Source organism: Pogoniulus pusillus, chromosome 9 (assembly GCF_015220805.1).
Source record: "Pogoniulus pusillus isolate bPogPus1 chromosome 9, bPogPus1.pri, whole genome shotgun sequence".
Lineage (NCBI taxonomy): Eukaryota > Metazoa > Chordata > Aves > Piciformes > Lybiidae > Pogoniulus > Pogoniulus pusillus.
In genome coordinates, this window is record NC_087272.1 from 40,151,840 (window position 1) to 40,172,573 (window position 20,734).

A 20,734-nucleotide genomic window follows, 5' to 3' on the forward strand; every position below is an offset into this window, starting at 1 on the left:
TGTCAGCTTCACCAGCAGCATGGCCTGAGGGGCTGGGTTGATACAGCAAAGCAAATGGTACCCTGGTTCCAACACAGCTCCAGATGGGGTTACTTTGAACCCTCTAGCTCAGGCCTATTTCCTTCCCTCTTGCAGGCCTGGCTGGCTGCAGGGAGACATCTCCTGAATCTCACACCTGCAGTAACTTCCAGATCCATGGTATGGAAAATCTGACTCCCTTTGGCTGCTCCTTGTGGTCCCTTCCAGCCCTGACTGATTCTGTGACTCTGTTCTCTTCTAGGATGGTGCTGAAGCAGCAGGGTCTGAGCTTGCCTGCAGTGACCAGCAGCAGCATGGACTGTGAGGACAAGTCCTGGTAGAACAGGGCTGAACGAGTCCCACACAAGCTGGGGTGGCTCTGGTGGCTGCGTGGGGGGCGTTATGTGTGCTGGGCTCGTCTGAGCCCGGAGGTAAGCAGTGAGGTAATTCAGAGTGCAGACTGAGCACGCCCTGAGCAGAGAGATCAAAGTGCAGCCAGAAATTTTAAACCAAAGACAAAGTCCAGTGCTCACAGGGCAGGATGGAAAAAGCTCATTCCTGAGAAGATTTAGGGAGGTTCAGGGTCTCAGGGAAGCTGTTTTGGTTAGCGCTGCCCTCTGTAAGGAGTGCTTTATGAAGTGACGCAGGAGGCTGAGCTCTCCTCCTCCCCCCTCCTCCCTGCTGCCACTGCAGCTCTGGGAACACAATCTCTGCAGAGGGGTTGTTTGTAGCCCTCTCTGAGCCGCTGGGCCTCAGCAGCACACAGAAGGAAAAGGAGGCAATGGCACAGGAAGTGTCACCCACAGTGGACCCAAGCTTCTGGAAGGGTTTAGAAGCAGACCCCAGCAGCTTCCCAGGTCCCACTGCTGAAAGCTCTGCCGGGCAGCTCCTGGCTCCACTGCTCTGCAAACGTTTGTGTGCAAGGCTAGGCTGGGGGTTATTTTTAGCACTGCCTGACTTCCTTTCACTCAGGGCTTCAGCTTCTGCTCTCTGCCACGGGTTCCTAAGCAGAAAGCTGTGCCACTGCCCTAAGTGCTGAACGCTGCCTCTTAGAGGATGCTCTTCTGCTGGGGTTTCTTGCCTCAGCTGAAGTGCCACAGTAAATGCTAGTTACAAGATGAGCTGTGAGGTCCTGTGCTAGTTTGAGGCTAACTGGAATATCTGAGTGAGAGACATTAGCTGCTAGGCTGTGAAAAAGAAACAGTGGTGATGGCTGCTGCACTCACAGGCTGGCTGAGATGCATGAAAGCAAGAAGATCAATACAGGTAAGGCAGGTGGTGTGTGTTTCTGGGAGCCTGTTTCTCTCCCTTGGGCTGCTTTCTGTGTAACTACTCCTCCTGCTTTCTCACTCCCCTTGCCAACCCTCCCAGCTCACCTTGCACGTGAGGCAGACTCTGGGGTAAGGTACAGAGGTGGGAAGAAGGCAGAAGGGTGGCTGGGAGTCCCTGCTGGGGACTCTGGTTCCTGGCAGGGCTGTTGTGTTTCTGTTACCTTTAACTGGTATAATGCTGTAGATATTGTAAGTCTCTGCTTGAATACTGTGCCAAGCTGTGAATATAGAGCTTCAGTCCTTAACCTCCAGCCAGCTGAGTCTAGTCTGGGTGAGTTCATAGGAGTGGGGGGGCAGGTAACTCCCAAACCATCACAGGTGCCTTCCTCTAGGAGCCTGTGATTCCATCACCAGATGTTTAGCAAGCTGTGCACTTTGCAGACTGAAGAGCAAGGTGAAATCAAGAGCCTTAATTTCTGTTGGTAGGGCTGACAGCCTGACCTCTGTTCTGCACTAGCTCCAAACCTGACCTAGAATCATACAATCATAGAATCAGTCAGGGCTGGAAGGGAGCACAAGGAGCAGCCAGTGCCAACCCCCTGCCATGCCCAGGGACACCCTACCCTAGAGCAGGCTGCACACAGCCTCAGCCAGCCTGGCCTCAAACACCTCCAGCCATGGGGCCTCAACCACCTCCCTGGGCAACCCCTGCCAGCCTCTCACCACTCTCCTGCTCAACAACTTCCTCCTCACCTCCAGCCTCACTCTCCACACCTCCAGCTTTGCTCCATTCCCCCCACTCCTGACCCAATATAGTTTAACTGCCAAGCACAGAATCATTTTGAAGAACAAGAGCTCTGTGGTGCTAGTGCCAGGTGCAGTGGGTCTGAAAGGCAAGCTGCCTGCTCTGCCTTCCTCACTGGGCAGATGCTGCAGGCTCTTGTTGTTCAGAAGCTCCCCAGGTGCTGAGGTGTAACAGTTGGGAAAGCCTCTCACTCTGCTTATATTCTGCCAGCTCCAAGTTTTCAGAGGCACCAATAAAAGACTGAATTTACAGGTGCATAAAGAAGCAACCAGGAACTGGCAGTCTCTGTGCTGCTTTGGCAGAGGCCTGCGCTGGGGTTGAAGGCAGGATCAGTGGCTCTGGCGTAAGCAAAATCAGGCCTTGAGAAACCATGGCTATCAAACCCAGCAGCAACACAACACGTGGGGAGAGGGCTTCCAAAGCCTCCTGTGCAGCAGCAGCAGCAGCCAGCACAAGTGTTTCTTTAAACACTTCAGAGCAGAAGGGCTGGGGAGAAAAGCTAAGGAGCTAGGGAAAGTATTTCATGAGTAAATGATGCACAAATGCCCAGGGAAATTCTGCTCACTGGAAAAAGAGACCCAAATACTGCCCTGAGAAGCTGAAGAAGCAAAGGAGCAAGAAGCAACAGCTCACATCTGAGACAAATAGGTGGAGGAGCAGAGCCCTGTGAGGAGAGGCTGAGGGAGCTGGGGGTGTGCAGCCTGCAGCAGAGGAGGCTCAGGGCAGAGCTCATTGCTGCCTGCAGCTGCCTGCAGGGAGGCTGTAGCCAGGTGGGGTTGGGCTCTGCTGCCAGGCAGCCAGCACCAGAAGAAGGGGACAGAGTCTGAAGCTGTGCCAGGGCAGGTCTAGGCTGGATGTTGTTAGGAAGTTGTTGTCAGAGAGAGTGATTGGCATTGGAATGGGCTGCCCAGGGAGGTGGTGGAGTGGCTGTGCCTGGAGGTGTTGCAGCCAAGGCTGGCTGGAGCACTTAGTGCCAAGGTCTGGTTGGTTGGGCAGGGCTGGGTGCTAGGTTGGGCTGTGTGAGCTTGGAGCTCTCTTCCAGCCTGCTTGGCTCTGTGATTCTGTGATCTTCAGCTGAACTGGAAAGTACTTCAGAAAATACGAGAGATTTAAGTGGGGGTCCTGGGAAGTGGTGAGCAAAGCACCAAAAAGCATGAAACCCCAGCACAGATGTGGCAAAGATGTCCCAGATGTGGAATTCTCTCTGTGGATTAGCAGAGTTAGCTTAATTTACTTAAGCTGCAATGATTCCTCTTGGGAAGAAATGGAAAGGGCTGAGTGTGTATCTCTCAGTCCTCCAATGCAACTAAAGGCAGTTTGCTCTGCTAGTCTCCTTTCGGATGCCTGCTTCTCAGGCCCTGCAGTTTGTCTGCTGTGGAAATGCCTTTGAAAGCACTGCAGAAGTGTGTTAGTAGCAGCTTCTTGGACTGGAAGGGTTCTGGGTTGGCTTTCCAATGCCCAGCTCCTCACTAAAGCAGACTGGTGCTGGGCTCTGACTGCACCTTCACGGTGCCCAGCAGGGGCTTGGGTCGCGCTGCTGAGTCTGTGAGCGGTGTCTGTAGTGTCACCCCTTGGCTCTGTGGAGCTGCAGAGCTGCCCTGCCCTGCTGCCTTCTGGTCACCTGCACACCTCAGTGTCCCTCTAATCACTGCTAGCAACTTTCCTAACGGCTGGAGAGGTTTGGAACTCCTCCTCTGAGCATGGAGAGATGGGACTGTTCCCTGGAGGAAGCAGCTGCCTCTCAGGGAGCAGAAGAAAGACTGACAGCATGGGAAGAGAGGGGGGGCTGAGTGCCCAGCAGCTCTCTGCTGCACCAGAGCCTTTCTGACAGTGAGACCCCTTCCAGGGCCTGGGCACTGCAAACATTCCAGCACTAATCTGACATCTTGGGCAAGTTCTGAATCGGTTCATGGAGGGTTATGGTTTGAGTAAGCCTTACACAAGCTAGTGGTAAGAATGTCACAAAATCCCAGAGTGGCTCAGCCTGGAAGGGAGCTCAGAGCTCAGCCCCTCCACCCTCCACACCATGCCCAGGGACACCTCTCAGCTACACTCAGCTGCTCAAGGTCTCACCCAGCCTGGCCTGCAGCACCCCCAGCAAGGAGGCAGCCACAGCCTCCCTGGGCAGCCTGGGACACACTCTCAGCACCCTCACACTCAGCAACTCCTTCCTCAGCTCCACTCTCAGCCTGCTCTGCCTCAGCTCCAAACCATTGCCCCTTGGGCTGTCTCTAGTGCCCCTGATGCAAAGTCCCTCTGCAGCCTTCCTGCAGGCTGCCTTCAGCTCTGGGCAGGCAGCTCTGAGGTGCCTCTGGAGCCTTCTCCCCTGCAGGCTGCACCCCCCCAGCTCCCCAGCTCCATCACTCTCCAAAAGTTCTGGAGACTGATCCCTGCTTTGAGATCCTGCCATGGTGATGGTGAAAGCAGAATCCTTCCAGTGTAGGTGAGGGCTTTGCTCTGGAAACAGTGCTCTGTGCAAGTCAACTGAGAGATACCTTCTTGGCAGAAGCCTCAGGCTTTGCATTTCTCCCTTGCAACACAAAGAAATGCTGACCCCAGGCTGACACTGTGAATCAGGCAACCTCCCTGGAGGAAGCAGTGCCTGGTTTCATTATTTTTATCTTTACTAGTTTCCCCCTTGAATTTAACATATTTTGGCCTCTCTTCTCCAATGTCAGCCCAGAATTGTGGCACATATTAAAATCTCTTTGCCTTCCACTTCTCCTTCTAGGCAGGTGCTGAGCCATGGTGTACCTGGCTAGCACTCTGGAGCTGGTTACCAGACGTGGCCTCTTCTCTGGGGCCTAGGTAAAGCACAGGTGCAAAGGAATGCAGTGCAGACTGGCTATGAACCGAGCACCTTCCGACAGAGCTGCAGAGGCTGTTTGCTCAGAGACTCTTGGAGAAACCATTTTAGACCTGGCCTGAGCCAGCCAAGCTTCCAGCTTAGCCCATGCTGACACGAGTGAGTGCTTACCAGAGCACTGCAGTGAGGCAGCTGAGACTGCCTGTGCCCTCCAGAGTCCTGCCCTGGTGCATGTTAAAGACCAGGGGCATCAGCCACGTGCTGAGGGATCAGTCTCTGACCTGGCTGCCACTCCTGCTCTGTGCACAAGCAATCTGAGCTGACAGGAGCACTGGCAGAGGAGCTCTGAGCGGTGCCTACACTAGACACCACCAGGTGTGGCAAAGCCCTCAGCTAACCAAAGCACCTTGCAGCAGATGAGCTTAGGGCCCCTGAGCTCACAGACCACCAAGGAGCCAGTGGCAAAGGCTGGACATGCTCCAAGCAGGCACAGCAGTTCTTGCTGTACCAGAAGGCGTTCAGCACAGGAGCCAGGAGCTCCAACAAGGCACAGATCACCAGGCTGGGCAGCCAGTGGTGCTGCAGCCACCTCAGCCCTAGTGCTGAGCTGGCACCAGGGACACACTGCCTGCAGTTCTGCCTGATCCAGGGTGTGCTTTTGGCTGTCTCCTGAGTTTTCAGCATGCCCCTGGCAGAGGGTCACTGAACCCCAAAGAGCTCTCTCTGCTCTCTGGGGATCTGGAGCTTTTTGGTCTGGCAAGGCAGGGGTTTAAAGTCTGCACATAATAAATAGATGACCAGGCAGATGGATGATGGCAGAGCACTGGATGTGCTTTACCTTGGCTGCAGCAAAGCATCTGACTCTGCCTCCCACAGCATCTCACAGCTAAACTGAGGAGGTGTGGGCTGGGGATGGAGTAGTGAGGTGGGCTGGGAACTGATTAAAGGAAAGGAGTCAGAGTTGTCATCAATGGAACAGAGTCTAGCTGGAGGCCTGTGACTCATGGGGTCCCTCAGGGGTCAGCACTGGGACCAGTTCTGTTCAGTGCATTCATCAGTGACCTGTACGAGGGCACAGAGGGCACTGGCAGCAAGCTTGCTGATGGCACCAATCTGGGTGCAGTGGCTGCCACACCAGAAGGCTGTGCTGCCATTCAGCCAGACTGGGACAGGCTGAGAGCTGGGCAGAGACAAACGGAATGAGGTTCAACAGGGCAAGTGCAGAGGCTGGCACCTGGGAAAGAACAATCCCAGGGAGCAGGATAGGCTGGGGACTGAGCTGCTGGAGAGCAGTGGAGAGGAGAAGGACGTGGGAGCCCTGGAGGCTGGAAGGATGGGCATGAGCCAGCAGTGTGCTCTGGTGGCCAGGAGGGACAATGCCATTCTGGGCTGCATTAGAAGGGCTGTGGTGAGCAGGTGGAGAGAGGTTCTCCTGCCCCTCTGCTCTGCCCTGCTGAGGCCACATCTGCAGTGCTGTGTCCAGTTCTGGGCCCTACCCAGTTCAAGAGAGACACAGAACTGCTGGAGAACTGCCCCTGTTTGTGCTCAGCATCTGATTTCCAGCCACAGCACCACTGGAAACTGTGCTAATGATTACCTGTCAGTATCAATGAGGACCAAGGGAACTTGTTTTCACTTCATCTGAATCAGCACAAACCTTTACCAGGAACTCAGTCTGAACAAAATTAGGCTAGAGGTAACTTGATCAATTGGTTATCACCCTTTTCTGTTAGTCTTGTGACAGCTTAAAAGGAAAGGAAGAACAAGTTCCTCACCTTTGATGTAAAAGCTATTTTGGGACTGGGATTCCCTCCTATAGGATGTTCAATATCTGTATTGATGATCTGGAGCAGGGGATTGAGCCCAGCATCAGTAAGCTTGCAAATGACACCAAGCTAGCAGTAGCTGTGGAGCTGTTGGAGGGTAGGAGAGCCCTGCAGAGGGACCTGGCCAGGCTGGATGGGTGGGCAGAGGCCAATGGGATGAGACTGAACAAGGCCAAGGGCAGGGTTCTACACTTTGGCCACAACAAACCCAAGCAGCACTGCAGGCTGGGGCAGAGTGGCTGAGAGCAGGCAGGCAGAGAGGGAGCTGGGGGTGGTGGTAGAGAGGAGCTGAAGAGGCAGCAGTGCCCAGGTGGGCAGCAGAGCCAATGGGATCCTGGGCTGGCTCAGGAGCAGTGTGGGCAGCAGGACAAAGCTCATTGCTGTCTGCAGCTCCCTGAAGCGAGGCTGTAGCCAGGTGGGGTTGGGCTCTGCTGCCAGGCAGCCAGCACCAGAAGAAGGGGACACAGCCTGGATCTGTGCCAGGGCAGGTCTAGGCTGGATGTTGTTAGGAAGTTGTTGTCAGAGAGAGTGATTGGCATTGGAATGGGCTGCCCAGGGAGGTGGTGGAGTGGCCGTGGCTGGAGGTGCTGAAGCCAAGGCTGGCTGGGGCACTTAGTGCCATGGTCTGGTTGCTTGGCCAGGGCTGGGTGCTAGGCTGGGCTGGCTGAGCTTGGAGCTCTCTGCCATCCTGCTTGACTCTGTGCTTGTATGACAGCTGGCAGCAGCAACCCCCCCACATCTGCACTCCTGTCAGAGAAACACCTCCATCAGAATGAGGTAGATCCATTACAAGGCTCCAGACAGCAAACCTGCAGACAGCTCAAGCTGCAGTTGCTCACCACAGGAGTATGAGGCACCTAGGCCCTGCTTGTTTCCTCTGAAGTGAGTATCAACACTGGAATATTTGCTGAGGAAATATTTAAAGCTGTCCCACAATTAAGGCAGACATCAAAGGACTCCTGGCAAGCAGCACAGCTGCAGGAGCAGTAAGGTGCAGGCTGCGGATCAATGCCATGTCACAGTGACAGCCTGGCCTTGTCGCTGGCCTCAAATCACTCAGGTTAAGCTTCTCCCCCTCTGTGTTTTGAAGAGGGAAATAGCTGAGGCTAAGGAAATGAAGAAAATGAAATAGCTTTGGACATAGCAGAGGCAGATTTTGCTCTCAGAAGCCCTTCCAAGAAAGCATATAAAAGCAGAGCCTCACTGGTGGGCTGTTAGAGCAGAAGCTGGCTGCACAGTGAAGGATCTGATCCACAAGAGGCTCTGGTGCTCCTCAACAGGCTTCAGATGTACTTTGCTGTTATGCAGTGACTCCCTGGAATCTGCTGTAGTCACCAGAAAAGAACTGTGTTCCTTCCAGCATGCCACTGGGATGTTTGTGTCCTGCTTCAGTGCTGTACAGCCCTGCTGACTCCCCCTCAGAGCAGTCACCCTGCCTGGACCTACCGTCCCCTATGGAACACTCACTAAGGCAGTGAGTGTGGGGAGACACTGGCACAGGATGCCCAGGGAGGTGGTCAGGACCAGGCTGGATGGGGCCTTGGGTGACCTGTACTAGTGGGAGGTGCCCCTGCCTACGACAGTGGTTTGGAACTAGGTGATCTTTGAGGTCTCTTCCAACCTAAACCATTCTCTGATTCTATACACAAACTTTTATTCAGGAGCAAGTCCTGCACCTTCAGGGTGCTGGAACACTGCAACAGCTTACCCAGGAGCTGCTTGAAGATCTATTCCTGGAGATCTCAGAACAGAACCATAGAATCAGTCAGGGCTGGAAGGGAGCACAAGGAGCAGCCAGTTCCAACTCCCTGCCATGCCCAGGGACACCCTACCCTAGAGCAGGCTGCACACAGCCTCAGCCAGTCTGGCCTCAAACACCTCCAGCCATGGGACCTCAACCACCTCCCTGGGCAGCCCATGCCAGCCTCTCACCACTCTCAAACTTGCTGAGGCTGCACTCAGTGCCTCTGTCCATGGCACCCACAGAGATGCTGAACAAGACTGGTGCCAGGACTGATCCCTGAGGGACTCCACTTGTCCCTGGCCTGCACTTGGCCATGGAGCCATTGACAGCCACTCTTTGGGTGCAGCCATCAAGGCAGTTCTGTATCCATCTCATGGCCCACCCATCACACCCATGTGTCACCAGCCTGGGGACCAGGCTGTGGTGCAGGACAGATATTGAAGGTGAGGCTCCAGAAGGCTCTGGGCAACCTGAGGATGTCCCTGCTGACTGCAGGGAGGTTGGAGTGGCTGAGCTTTGGAGGTGCCTATGATTTATGATTTCCAGTAGTGACATAAATGCCAGTGAAAGTGTCTGGCAAAGCTCCACCTGTACTCTGGCAGAGTTTCTGCAGCTGCTTCCAGCAGGACAGCCTGAAGTGTGGGTGCTCACCTGACGCTGTTGTTTGGAAAGCAAATACTCAGCTAAAGCAAACGTTAGAGCTGTTGCAATGTCAACTGCAAAGGGAAAGTTGCCTCTCTAGGAACTGGGGACCTTAGCCTGAGGTCTTGCAGAAACTCAGCAGATAGGAACAATTCATTCCCTCTGGCCCAGTTTACGCAGGATAGGGCTAGAGAGACTGGAAAGCAGCAACTGTGCCAACTCACCTGCAAGTCCCTCCCACTGCTGTGGAAACTGGTATCCTGTACCAGGCAGACTAAGCCCTTCAGTGCTTGCTCTGGGTTCTGGGCAAAGGCTGACACTTGTCTTTGTGCTGAAGTAGAATCGCAGAGTGCCAGGGGCTGGGAGGCACCTCCAAAGCTCACCCAGGCCAACCCCCTGCCACAGCAGCAGCACCCAGAGCAGATCACACAGCAGCACAGCCAGGCTGGGTTTGAATATCTCCAGAGAGGGAGACTCCACAGCCCCCCTGGGCAGCCTGTGCCAGGGCTCTGGCACCCTCACAGGGACAAAATTCCTCCTCCTCTTTGAATCAAGCTTCTCTGACTCAGCTGCCCCCCAGTGCCCCTTGTGCTGTCCCTGGGCATCACCCAGCAGAGCCTGGCTCCAGCCTCCTGCCACTCACCTGCACACACTGAGAACCATTACTGAAGTCACCTCTCAGTGCCCTCCTGTCCCAGCAGCACAGCCCCAGCTGCCTCAGGCTCTGCTCCTAACAGAGCTGTTCCATTCCCTTCAGCACCTTTGTGGCTCTGTGCTGGACTCTCTCCAGCAGTTCTGTGTCCCTCTTGAACTGGGGGGCCCACAGCTGGACACAGCACTGCAGATGTGGCCTCAGCAGGGCAGAGCAGAGGCAATTTCTCTCTAACCTACTAGTCAGGGAGAGTACTGAGGGTTACCCAGAGAGGCTGTGCCCTCTTTCCACAGAATAGATCTGCTTGGAAAAGGCCTTGAAGAGCATCCAGCCCAAGCTCCAACTCAGCAGGCAGGACTCTGGATAGAGCCATGAAAGCTCTTCAGAGCAGGCTCTCTTGCTGTGCTGCTAAGCTGAAGATCACTGCTGCAGGTGTGTAATGTCAATTACTTTCCATATCAAATCATGTGTCCTCTGCTTCTTAACTCGTCCAGGTTTGTACCTCATGGCTAACAAATAACACTGAATGAATTTAACCTCCCTGACTTCATTTCTACTCTTTCTACCCCAACTCTTCTAAGCATGTCCAAGCAGAACGGCACAGGGCAGTAGTTCTATGCACAGAACAGCTTCTGATGCCTCCCATTATCTACCAACCCTGTTCACATGTATCAAACACTTGTTTAGGACTAGACAATCCCTCTGCAGTGTTGATGTTCCAGCACCTCAAGAGAAACAAGCTGTGGTACCCCCCTGGCTCTGCTGGAATAATGCCCCACAGTCACAAACAGCTCCCTGTCCCCTGCAAATATTTGAGGGTGGATTGAGAAATCCTGGAGCAGGTCCACAGAGAGGCTTAGGCAGCACTGCTAATGTTGACTTTTAGTCCTTTCACCTTGGCTTTGAGCACGCTGCTCCAGAAATTGAGGTTAGCCCTGAATCAGGAGCCTGGCAGTGGATTCACCCTGCTGCACAGAGTCACAGAGTGCTTTGGGTTGGAAAGGACCAAAGGTTCTTGTGGGCACTGTTTTTAGACTGTAGATGGAGACAACACAATTCTGACACAAACACCCTCATGAGAATCATAGATTCAGTCAGGGCTGGAAGGGGCCTCAAGGAGCAGCCAGTTCCAACCCCCCTGCCATGGGCAAGGACACCTCACACTAGAGCAGGCTGCACACAGCCTCAGCCAGCCTGGCCTTATACACCTCCAGGGATGAGGCTTCCACCACCTCCCTGGGCAACCCCTGCCAGGCTCTCACCACCCTCATGCTGAACAACTTCTTCCTAATGCCCAGGCTGAATCTCCCCATTTCTAGCTTGGTTCCATTGCCCTCAGTTCTGTCACTACCTGAAGCCTACAAAATCCCTCCCCAGCTTTCTTGTAGCTCTCTTCAGATCCTGGAAGGCCACAAGAAAGTCACCTGGGAGCCTTCTCCCCTCCAGACTGCACAGCCCCAACTCCCTCAGTCTCTGCTCACAGCAGAGCAGCTCCAGCCCTCTGCTCATCCTCGTGGCCATTCTCTGGACCCCTTCCAGCCCCTCCATATCCTTCTTGTCCCAGGGGCTCCAGCACTGGATGCAGCACTGCAGGTGGGGTCTCAGCAGAGCACAGCAGAGGGGCAGAATCCCCTCCCTCACCCTGCTGCCCACACTGCTCCTGCTGCAGCCCAGGCTCTGGCTGCTCTCTGGACTGCAAGTGCACACTGCTGGCTCCTGTGGAGCTTCTCCTCTACCAGCACCCCAAGTCCCTCTCCTCAGTGCTGCTCTGAGTTGAAATGAATCCCCACCCCCCACCAATCTCACAGCAGGTAAGTGAAGGCATGGGAACAGAGAAGTGGCCTGGAGAGAGAGAGATGTATCTGACAATGCAGTCTTTTGAAACAGGTTGCTGGCCTGCAGTCCTGCTGCAGGTGCCAATAGCCCCAGCTCTGAGTCACATCTTGGCTTGAGCCATCATGTCCCTGGCTGCCTGTTGCTCCATCTTAATTCCAGCCTTCAGAAGGGTTCCCTGGAGAGGTTTCTTGTCTTTCACCATTGCCAGAAGCGTCAGGAACGCTGAGACTTCCTAAAAGCAGGTCACTCAGCCACAGGCCGTGCCGCAGCACATGGCTTGCAGTGCCCAGGTCACACCCACTGAAGCAACAGAGGGCACCACTGATGGCCTGCCCGATGCTCTGTTTATAGACTCTTGCCAAAGGGACTTTGCAGTTACAGCTTTCCCTGCACTTTCCACTGTTAATAACTATTACAAGTGCCCAGTTCTGCACCTCTGCAGTCGTCCCCTGACAAAAGCAGCAAGCACAGAATCACAGAATCAGCCAGGCTGGACGATACCTCCAAGCTCATCCAGTCCAACCTAGCACCCAGCCCTGGCCAAGCAACTAAACAACGTTTTCAGGTGGTGCTGGGCTTGGCCCTGCATTTAAAATAGTGTCTGGCTTGCTGGCTGGGCCTTGCAAAAGTGCTTCTTTTCAGTGAGGCACTCCACCTGAACCTTTCTGTGACGTGCTGCAGCCAGAATGTGCTGCCTGTTGCAAAACACAGACCACGGAGGGGAGAATTCATCCCAGGGATGAATAACTGCCCCACGCAGAAGCAGGAGTTTGTGAGCTTCTAAGATGCATAAGCAACTTGGGCCACTTAAGGAATGAAATGTCTGCTTGCTGCTAAGGAAAGCACTGGAAAGTACCAAAGCATCTCTGCTATGAGGACAGGACCTCAAGGATCACCCAGTTCCAACCCCCTGCCTTAGGCAGGGACTCCTCCCACTAGGACAGGTTGCTCAAGGCCTCATCCACCCTGGCCTCAAACACCTCCAGGGAGGTTGTGGAGCACAGAATCACCCAATGTGATCAAAGAACTGATTGAAGGACAACTCCGTTTCCAGTTGCAGCCCAGCTGGTGCTCACAGGCATGGAACTGTCAGCAAGCTGCTGCTCCACTGAGCATTCTTATAGTCAACATGATACTGGCTGCAAGACCTCACAGCGCTGAGGTCTGGGCAGGGAGAAGGGAGCCAGAGACAGATTTCCCTGAATATGCAGAGCTTATCAGGAGTATGCCCAAAACACATCTAGTCCATACCAGCAGCACTGATAGGACAGGAGGGCTCCCTCCTGAAGAGGTAAGCAGAGAGCTTGGAGTTTGTTTTCATTCCTCCCCCCCTGATTTTACAAGGCAGTAGCTATGACCAAAAAATCCTTGCAGCTCTACTTCTTTGGTATCAAACTGCAGTTGTGACATCCCCATGCCCCGAGGCTTTGCAAATGGCTTTCCAGGAGGGTTGGTTTTAACCTTGTGTGGTACATAAACGCTGAAGATGCAACAAAACTCTGCAAGGACGTTAAAAAGCCCTCTGAAGTGCAGGGCTGCTTGGACAAGGGGTGTGAAATCAGCTGCCAAGAGCAGGCACAGTGATAAGCAGCTGGCATGTTAGGACATCATCACAGGGACGGGGCCATGAATGAAGTGCTTCAGGGAAAGAAACACCAAACAATAGCAGCTGTGAAACCCCTGCAGAAAGTGCTCATGAAACACAGGTCAGACTGCAGGAACACTCTGAGTGACAGCAGCTACAGCAGCTACAGCAGCCACGTCCTGAGCCCACCGCCCCACAGCTCTGAGAGCTGCTCAGCACTCTGCCTTGCCTCTCAGACCCTTGCTGTTCAGCACTACTGCTGTCTCACACCAGCAAAAGACCAGGGTAGCAACCCAAGCAGACAGGAACCAGAGTGCCAGGTGGCATCTGGCTATTGGGAAGCCATTTGGAGGCCCATGAAGCACAGCAGCAGTGGGAAGAAAGGCTGGAGCAAGCAGCTGCCAGCGCTCCCTGGCGTGTGCCACAGCACACCCAGCTGACACTGCCGGCAGGTTCCACACACCACCACCTCACACAGCACAGAGGAACACAAAAACAACCCTTTGATACTCTGGAAGCACTCAGCCAAAACACACCTGATTATCTCCAGTGAAGCACTGCAGAGCACCAAACTCTGCTGCGCTCAGACACAGAGTCCACTCTGCCACCAAGTGCCACTGCCTCGGGCCAGCCCCCTGGCATCCATGGCTGGCAACCAAGGCAGCAAACCCAAACCAGATTCCACCAACGAGTAACAGGTTAGCAGCCAGAGCAGACAGCCCTGAGCAGCTCCACACAGGCATGTGCAGGGCTGCAGCCTGCCTTTCCTCAGCTGGGTAACACTGCACCCCCCACACCCAAGGCACAGACACCGTCAGAGGAGCAAACATTGACTCACCAGCCTTCTCCTTCTCTGGGAGCACCGGCACAGCCTGCAAGAGAACAAGCAATGACAGCAGCATTAGCACAAAGAAGAGCACTGGGGGCACCCCAGCACACCTTAAGGTAGGCTTTGTGACCATGCAGAAGAGCTGCAACAGCCTGAGGCCTCGGCGTGTGGAGCACCCTGAGAGAAGCACACAGCTCCCACCTGGGTGTCTCGCCAGCTACAGGAGCCCAACTGCTGCTGAGAAAGGAAGGCTAGGAGAGAAGGGTGGAGATGGAGCTCAGAAGGTGTTCCAGGGGCCTAACCATCTGGACACATGCCCACAGGACCCCTGGGCAATGCCCACACTCTGAAGCAGGGGAGAGCCAAGCTTGGTGGCTGCAGACAGGACTGAGCCGACAAAGCTTGCTCCTTGCAGAGCTCAGGGCCCTGCCCCTGCCTCAGCACAGCTGGGACTCAAAGGTACCCTGCTCTGTAACATGCCAACTCCACGGCTTCACAGGTGGCACTGGGGTGGAAGGGACCCTCAAGGGGCGTTTTACCCACCCCCTGCAGCCAGCAGGGCCAACTTTAACTAGGTTAGCTTGCCCAGAGCCCCAGCAAGCATGACCTTCAGTGCCCCCAGCACTGGGGCCTTCTCCAGCCACCTGAGCAACCCCTTGGAGTGTTCCCCCACCCCCACGGCAAAGCACTTGGCCAAACTTCCACCCTCAACCTCTTCTTCTCTGAGTTCAAGCCATTGCTCCTCATCTACCATCACAGGCCCTTCTAAAGAGTCCCTCCCCAGCCTTCCTCTAGGTCCTCTCCAGATATTTAAGCACAGCTCTAAGCTCTCCTGGAGCCTTCTTTTGTCCAGGCTGAGCAGCCCCAATTCCTTCAGCCTGTCTTCACAGCTGAGGTTCTCCAGCCTTGTATCATCTTTGTGGCCTCCTCTGTACCTGCTCTAGCAGGGCCACGTCTCTGCCGCGCTGTGGCCCCAAAGCTGGACACGGTGCTGCACGTGAGGTCCCAGCAGGGCAGAGCAGAGAGGCAACATCTCTGCTCTGCTGGCCACACTCCGTTTGCTGCAGCCCAGCATGCAAGGACTAGAAGTGTTTGCACCTTCAGCTCTCATTGCTCTGAGATTTGGACATGAAAAAAAAGAACAAACCAATTCTTGTTATTCTGTGTCCAAGGCATTTCCATATTGGGCTTTCCTTTCATACATGGAGAACGTAAAATGCCGTCCAGAGGGAGCTGGGCAGGTGCAGAGGTGGCACAAGACAGCCTCAGGAGGTTCAACAAGACCAAGGGCAAGGTCCTGCAGCTGGGGCCAGGCAATGCCAAGCACAAATCCAGGCTGGGCAGTGAGTGGCTGCAGAGCAGCCCTGAGCAGAGGGACCTGGGAGTGCTGCTGGAGGAGAAGCTCCACAGCAGCCAGCAGTGTGCACTTGCAGCCCAGAAAGCCAAGCAGAGCCTGGGCTGCAGCAGCAGCAGTGTGGCCAGCAGGGCCAGGGAGGGGATTCTCCCCCTCTGCTCTGCTCTGCTGAGACCTCACCTGGAGTCCTGCATCCAGCTCTGGAGCCCCTGGGACAAGAGGGCTGTGGAGATGCTGGAGAGTGTCCAGAGCAGGGCCAGGAGGATGCTGAGAGGCTGCAGCAGCTCTGCTGTGAGCACAGACTGAAAGAGTTGGGGCTGTGCAGGCTGGAGCAGAGGAGGCTCCCAGGGGACCTGCTTGTGGCCTTCCAGCATCTAAAGGGGGCTCCAAAAAAGCTGGGGAGGGACTTTTGAGGCTGTGAGGGAATGGCAGGAGTGGGGGGAATGGAGCAAAGGTGGAGGTGGGGAGAGTGAGGCTGGAGGTGAGGAGGAAGTTGTTGAGCAGGAGAGTGGTGAGAGGCTGGCAGGGGTTGCCCAGGGAGGAGGTTGAGGCCCATGGCTGGAGGTGTTTGAGGCCAGGCTGGCTGAGGCTGTGTGCAGCCTGCTCTAGGGTAGGGTGTCCCTGGGCATGGCAGGGGGTTGGAACTGGCTGCTCCTTGTGGTGCCTTCCAGCCCTGGCTGACTGTGTGATTCTCTATGGCACACAGCCCTGCAGGACAGTGGCTGCTCAGCTGTCTGTTTCCCAACCACAGGGCAGTTCTGCTAAGCAAGATGTAAAATGAGCTAAAAAATTATGTCAGAAGGTTCCACTGCTGCTTAAAAGCTGAAGAGGGGGAAAAAAATCTAAATGAAGATAGGATTTCTTGAAACATGAAATGAACCCAAGAGCAAAGCCTGGTCAGGATCTCAGCAGGTTCTGCTCTTGGTTTAGTTTTCTGTTAATACAGCTCCACAGATTGCTCTATGCTGCCCGTTGGGAAAACAGGATTGGTGCTTAGGAGAAATGCTCTCATCTCTGCAACAGCTTTGAATTCACTGGAGACCTCCACCCAACGAGTTCCATATGTTCCAAATGAGTTGCATTCCCAGGAAGTGATTTAACGTTCCTGGCAGAGGAGCAATGAAGCTGGATTGTGCTGCCTGGCCAGATGGGTTCAGTGCATCTCCACAGCACTGCTCCCTCCCCTCACAAGGCTAAAGAACCCAGCTGAAGGGTTAAATACATCTCTCTTGTCATGGGCAAAAGCCACAAAGAGCTAAAACCCTCCAGAGAGCAGCAATCCACTGAGCCTCTGAGCAGGAAGGAAGGAGCCTGCATCAGCACAACCACCACCCACTGAGGCAGGACTAAGGAACCCAATGCACATTGCTGCTCCAGGGAAGAAGAATCACAGGATCACAGAATCAACCAGGTTGGTAGAGAGGAGCTGGAGATGAGGCAGCAGTGCCCAGGTGGGCAGCAGAGCCAATGGCATCCTGGGCTGGCTCAGGAGCAGTGTGGGCAGCAGGACAAGGGAGGTTCTTCTGCCCCTGTGCTCAGCACTGCTCAGGCCACACCTTGAGTGCTGTGTCCAGTTCTGGGCTCCCATTCCAATGCCAATCACTCTCTCTGCCAGGAACTCCCTCCTCACATCCAGCCTAGACCTGCCCTGGCACAGCTCCAGGCTGTGTCCCCTTCTTCTGGTGCTGGGTGCCTGGCAGCAGAGCCCAACCCCACCTGGCTACAGCCTCCTTGCAGGCAGCTGCAGGCAGCAATGAGCTCTGCCCTGAGCCTCCTCTGCTGCAGGCTGCACACCCCCAGCTCCCTCAGCCTCTCCTCACAGGGCTCTGCTCCAGGCCCCTCCCCAGCCTTGCTGCCCTTCTCTCCACACCTTCCAGCACCTCAACAGCTCTCTGCAATTCAGGAGCCCACAACTGGACACAGCACTCCAGGGCTGGCCTGAGCAGTGCTGAGCACAGGGGCAGAGGGCCTGCCCTGGTGCTGCTGCCCACACTACCAGTGTGTGAGTACTCAGAGAGCACTACTTTGTCATTAGCAGGGAGCTGAAAGCATAGCAGCAAGACAGCAGAGAGCAGTGAGGAGGTTAGCACTCAGGAGTGCTTCCAGACCATGATTCTGTTGAAGATGGAAGTGTGCAGCTCTCCATAGTTTTCTGAAGTTTGGTATTTGTTTTCCCCATCTGTCTCTGGAAAAGTCAAACCCAAGCCCAGCAGCTCTCAGGACTCAGCAGCTGCAGGGGGGGCAGTTAGTGGGGGTCTCTCTCCTCTGTGGTCTTGCACCCTACTAAAGAGCATCATGACTAAAAGCAGAGTGGAAGGCAATCGGGACCCACGCAACAAGAAAGCTGCATCAATTAGGTGGAGTTTGAAAGACACTGAAGTCACATTCAGAAGGCCCTGGCTAAGTGTCTGCCAGCACCATGGCTGTGGTTGCAGTGGCAGCACAACTGCCTGTGCCTGCCTGCAGCCAGCTGCAGGCTGCTCCCCAGCTGCTCTCTTTCTCACTAGAGGTTTCTGTGCGCTTGCCTCTCACATGCCACTGAGGTCACTGCTCACAGACCCCTTCTAGTTACTGCTGGGTGGTTGGCAGCTCTGCTGCCACGAGGCACTTGCCAAAGGCCTGCCCTCGGGGTGGTCTGGGAGCTCCCTGCCTCTGGCATTCAGCTGGCAGAGCACCGCACAGTGCGGACAGGGGGCACTGCCCTGTGCTCTGTGCCAGGCGGTCAGGGCCTGGCCACGCAGCAAGGCAGGCTCTTGGTGCTCAGAAACCTCTCAGATGCTTTGTGTGCCAGACAAGACCACAGCCTGCCTGCAGCCTCTCCAGACCACCAAGCAGGATTTGGCCACAATACAAAAGCAAGTCCTTTGTCCTAAGGGCTGCTGAAGTCCCCAGAGCAGCAGCTGCAAGCTCCTAAATACCCTGGGAGTTACCATCACACATTCCCTGGGACACAGCTTACCAATTAGCAGCTGTTAGGCCTCAGCTCATTTGCATATTGAGACCTAGAGTTAAACCAGCTGTGTGAGATACACTTCTTGTTCACACTTCCCAGGGGTCCCCCAGATGAGGACCCACTTGAACTGCTCTTTACTCACTGGGCTGGACATGCAATACTGGAAAGAGAGGTCAGAACGGGTTTTGCTCAGTGCTAGCCTTGGGTACTACCACAACAGGCGTCTGCTCCAGCTCCAGCAGCCAGATGTGTCCTTCCCTTAAGGAAACCAGAGCCTGCATGTGACCAGCAGGGCTGAGCTGGGACACAGCACCTCAGAGCTGAGTGCAGCAGCCCCAGGAGTGCTGATGCCGCTCAGCAGCCAGCGGAGGGGCTGCGAGGGCTCATTTACACGTGGGGAGCTTTTCCCCAAGCCCAGAAGTCAGCTGCAGTCTATCTCACAAAACCTTTTACAGCAACAAACACATCAACACGCTCCGAAAGGCTGGAAGAGCTGAGGGGCTTGGGAACCAGAGAGCACCCAGCCCTGAGAGGCAGCAGTGAGAGATAACTGAAGGCTCCTGTTTCTCGTTTGCTCCAGCAACTGCATCCCTGAGCCCTCAAGCCTGGGAACGGTTCTACCTGGCAAGAGTCCAGGTGACTTCAGCCTTTTGTCATCTCCTTACATACAAAACTTACAACCTTACAGTGAGTCCATGTAAAAATGTGCTTCAGCCATGAGAAGGTAAAATCTGCCAGGTGGTGACTCCCAGGTACCAAACAGCTTAGAGCGCCTGGCTGAAGAGGAGTGTCTAAGGCTGGAAGGGAGCTCAGAGCTCAGCCCCTCCACCCTCCCCACCATGCCCAGGGACACCTCTCAGCTACACTCAGCTGCTCAAGGCCTCATCCAGCCTGGCCTGCAGTACCCCCAGCAAGGAGGCAGCCACAGCCTCCCTGGGCAGCCTGGGACACACTCTCAGCACCCTCACACTCAACAACTCCTTCCTCAGCTCCACTCTCAGCCTGCTCTGCCTCAGCTCCAAACCATTGCCCCTTGGGCTGTCTCTAGAGCCCCTGATGCAAAGTCCCTCTGCAGCCTTCCTGCAGGCTGCCTTCAGCTCTGGGCAGGCAGCTCTGAGGTGCCCCTGGAGCCTTCTCCCCTGCAGGCTGCACCCCCCCAGCTCCCTGAGGCTGTGCTCACAGCAGAGCTGCTCCAGGCTGTGGAACTCCTAACCCTGCTGTGTATGCTGTGCCTCTTTCCATGGCAAGGACTGAGCTGTGTGTGTGCACCAGAGATGTGCATGAAATGGAGAGCAATCTCCTATTACAAGCCAGAGCTTCTATCAAACCTCTCACTGATTGCTCCATTTCCTCTGCAGACAGCCTGGCCAAGCTCTTGCTTTGTTCCAGCTCTAAGAGTGGGCTTTCTTTGGGCTCACATTCTATGATATCACTTTATTTATGTTGTTCTGAGCTCTAGTTTTGGTTTCTGCAGGCAGAAGGCAAAGCAGTATCTCATCAGGCTCTGTGTTCCCACGCTATTCCCATGAAAATCCCACTTGGGCTTACAGCAGATGCACTGCAGATCCTGAGAGCAGGAGGCAGGTCCAGCTCTGTGAATCACAGAGTGCTAGGGGCTGCAGGGGTCATCCAGCCCAACCCCCCCTTGCAGAGCAGGCTCACCCAGGGCAGGTCACCCAGGAAGGCACCCAGGTGCATTGGGAAAGTCTCCGGGGAAGGATCCTGCCCAGCTGCAGAGTTTCTTCCTGACTTGTTCCAAGTTTCCCAAGCTTTGTGTGGCATGTTAAAAAAATGCACTTCACAGTTCCTAAGCTTTCAACCCTTCCCAGAGTGAAAGAGTAGACAGGAGTCCAAGTGCACTCCTGGCTTTCACAGCAACTCCAGTCCCTGAGGAGAGCCTGAGCTAGTCCACATTCCAGTTAGGAGATATTATTCCAAGCAGGACACGTTCTCTGCGAAACCACTTCTGCCTGGACCTTCTGTTCACTCAGCTCCCCTGGAATCAGTATTGCACAAGCATTCCCAAGTCCTCCTGACCATCAGTGATGGTGCAAAGCACCCTAGAAGGCCACAGATCCTCTGGCACTCCGTGTTGAGACCGCCACTGATCACAAAGTACTGAAAATGATTGCTCACTGGGTGGGGAATGGCTGAGAGCAGCCCTGAGGAACAGGCCCTGGGGGTCTGGGCTGATGCAAAGCTCAGCAGGAGCCTGCGGTGTGAGTGCAGCCCAGACACAACCCTGTGCTGGCTGCAGCAAGAGCAGTGTGGGCACAGGGCAAGGGAGGGGATTCTGCCCCTTGGCTCTGCTCTCCTCACACCCCACCTGCAGTCCTGGGGGCAGTTCTGCAGCCCCCAGCACAAGCAGCACATGGAAGTGTTGGAGCCAGTGCAGAGGAGGCCACCAAGATGC

At 55.0% G+C, this 20,734-nt stretch overlaps 1 protein-coding gene across 1 annotated transcript in view; it reads right to left on the reverse strand.

The window, feature by feature from the left end:
* The window catches only part of DLC1 (DLC1 Rho GTPase activating protein), a 165,207-nt gene that overhangs the window by 93,040 nt on the left and 51,433 nt on the right, over positions 1-20,734 (reverse strand). Inside the window, exon 5 of the mRNA XM_064149330.1 lies at positions 14,024-14,057. Within this exon, the coding sequence (XP_064005400.1) occupies positions 14,024-14,057 (34 nt within the window). The remainder of the gene's footprint in view (positions 1-14,023; positions 14,058-20,734) is intronic.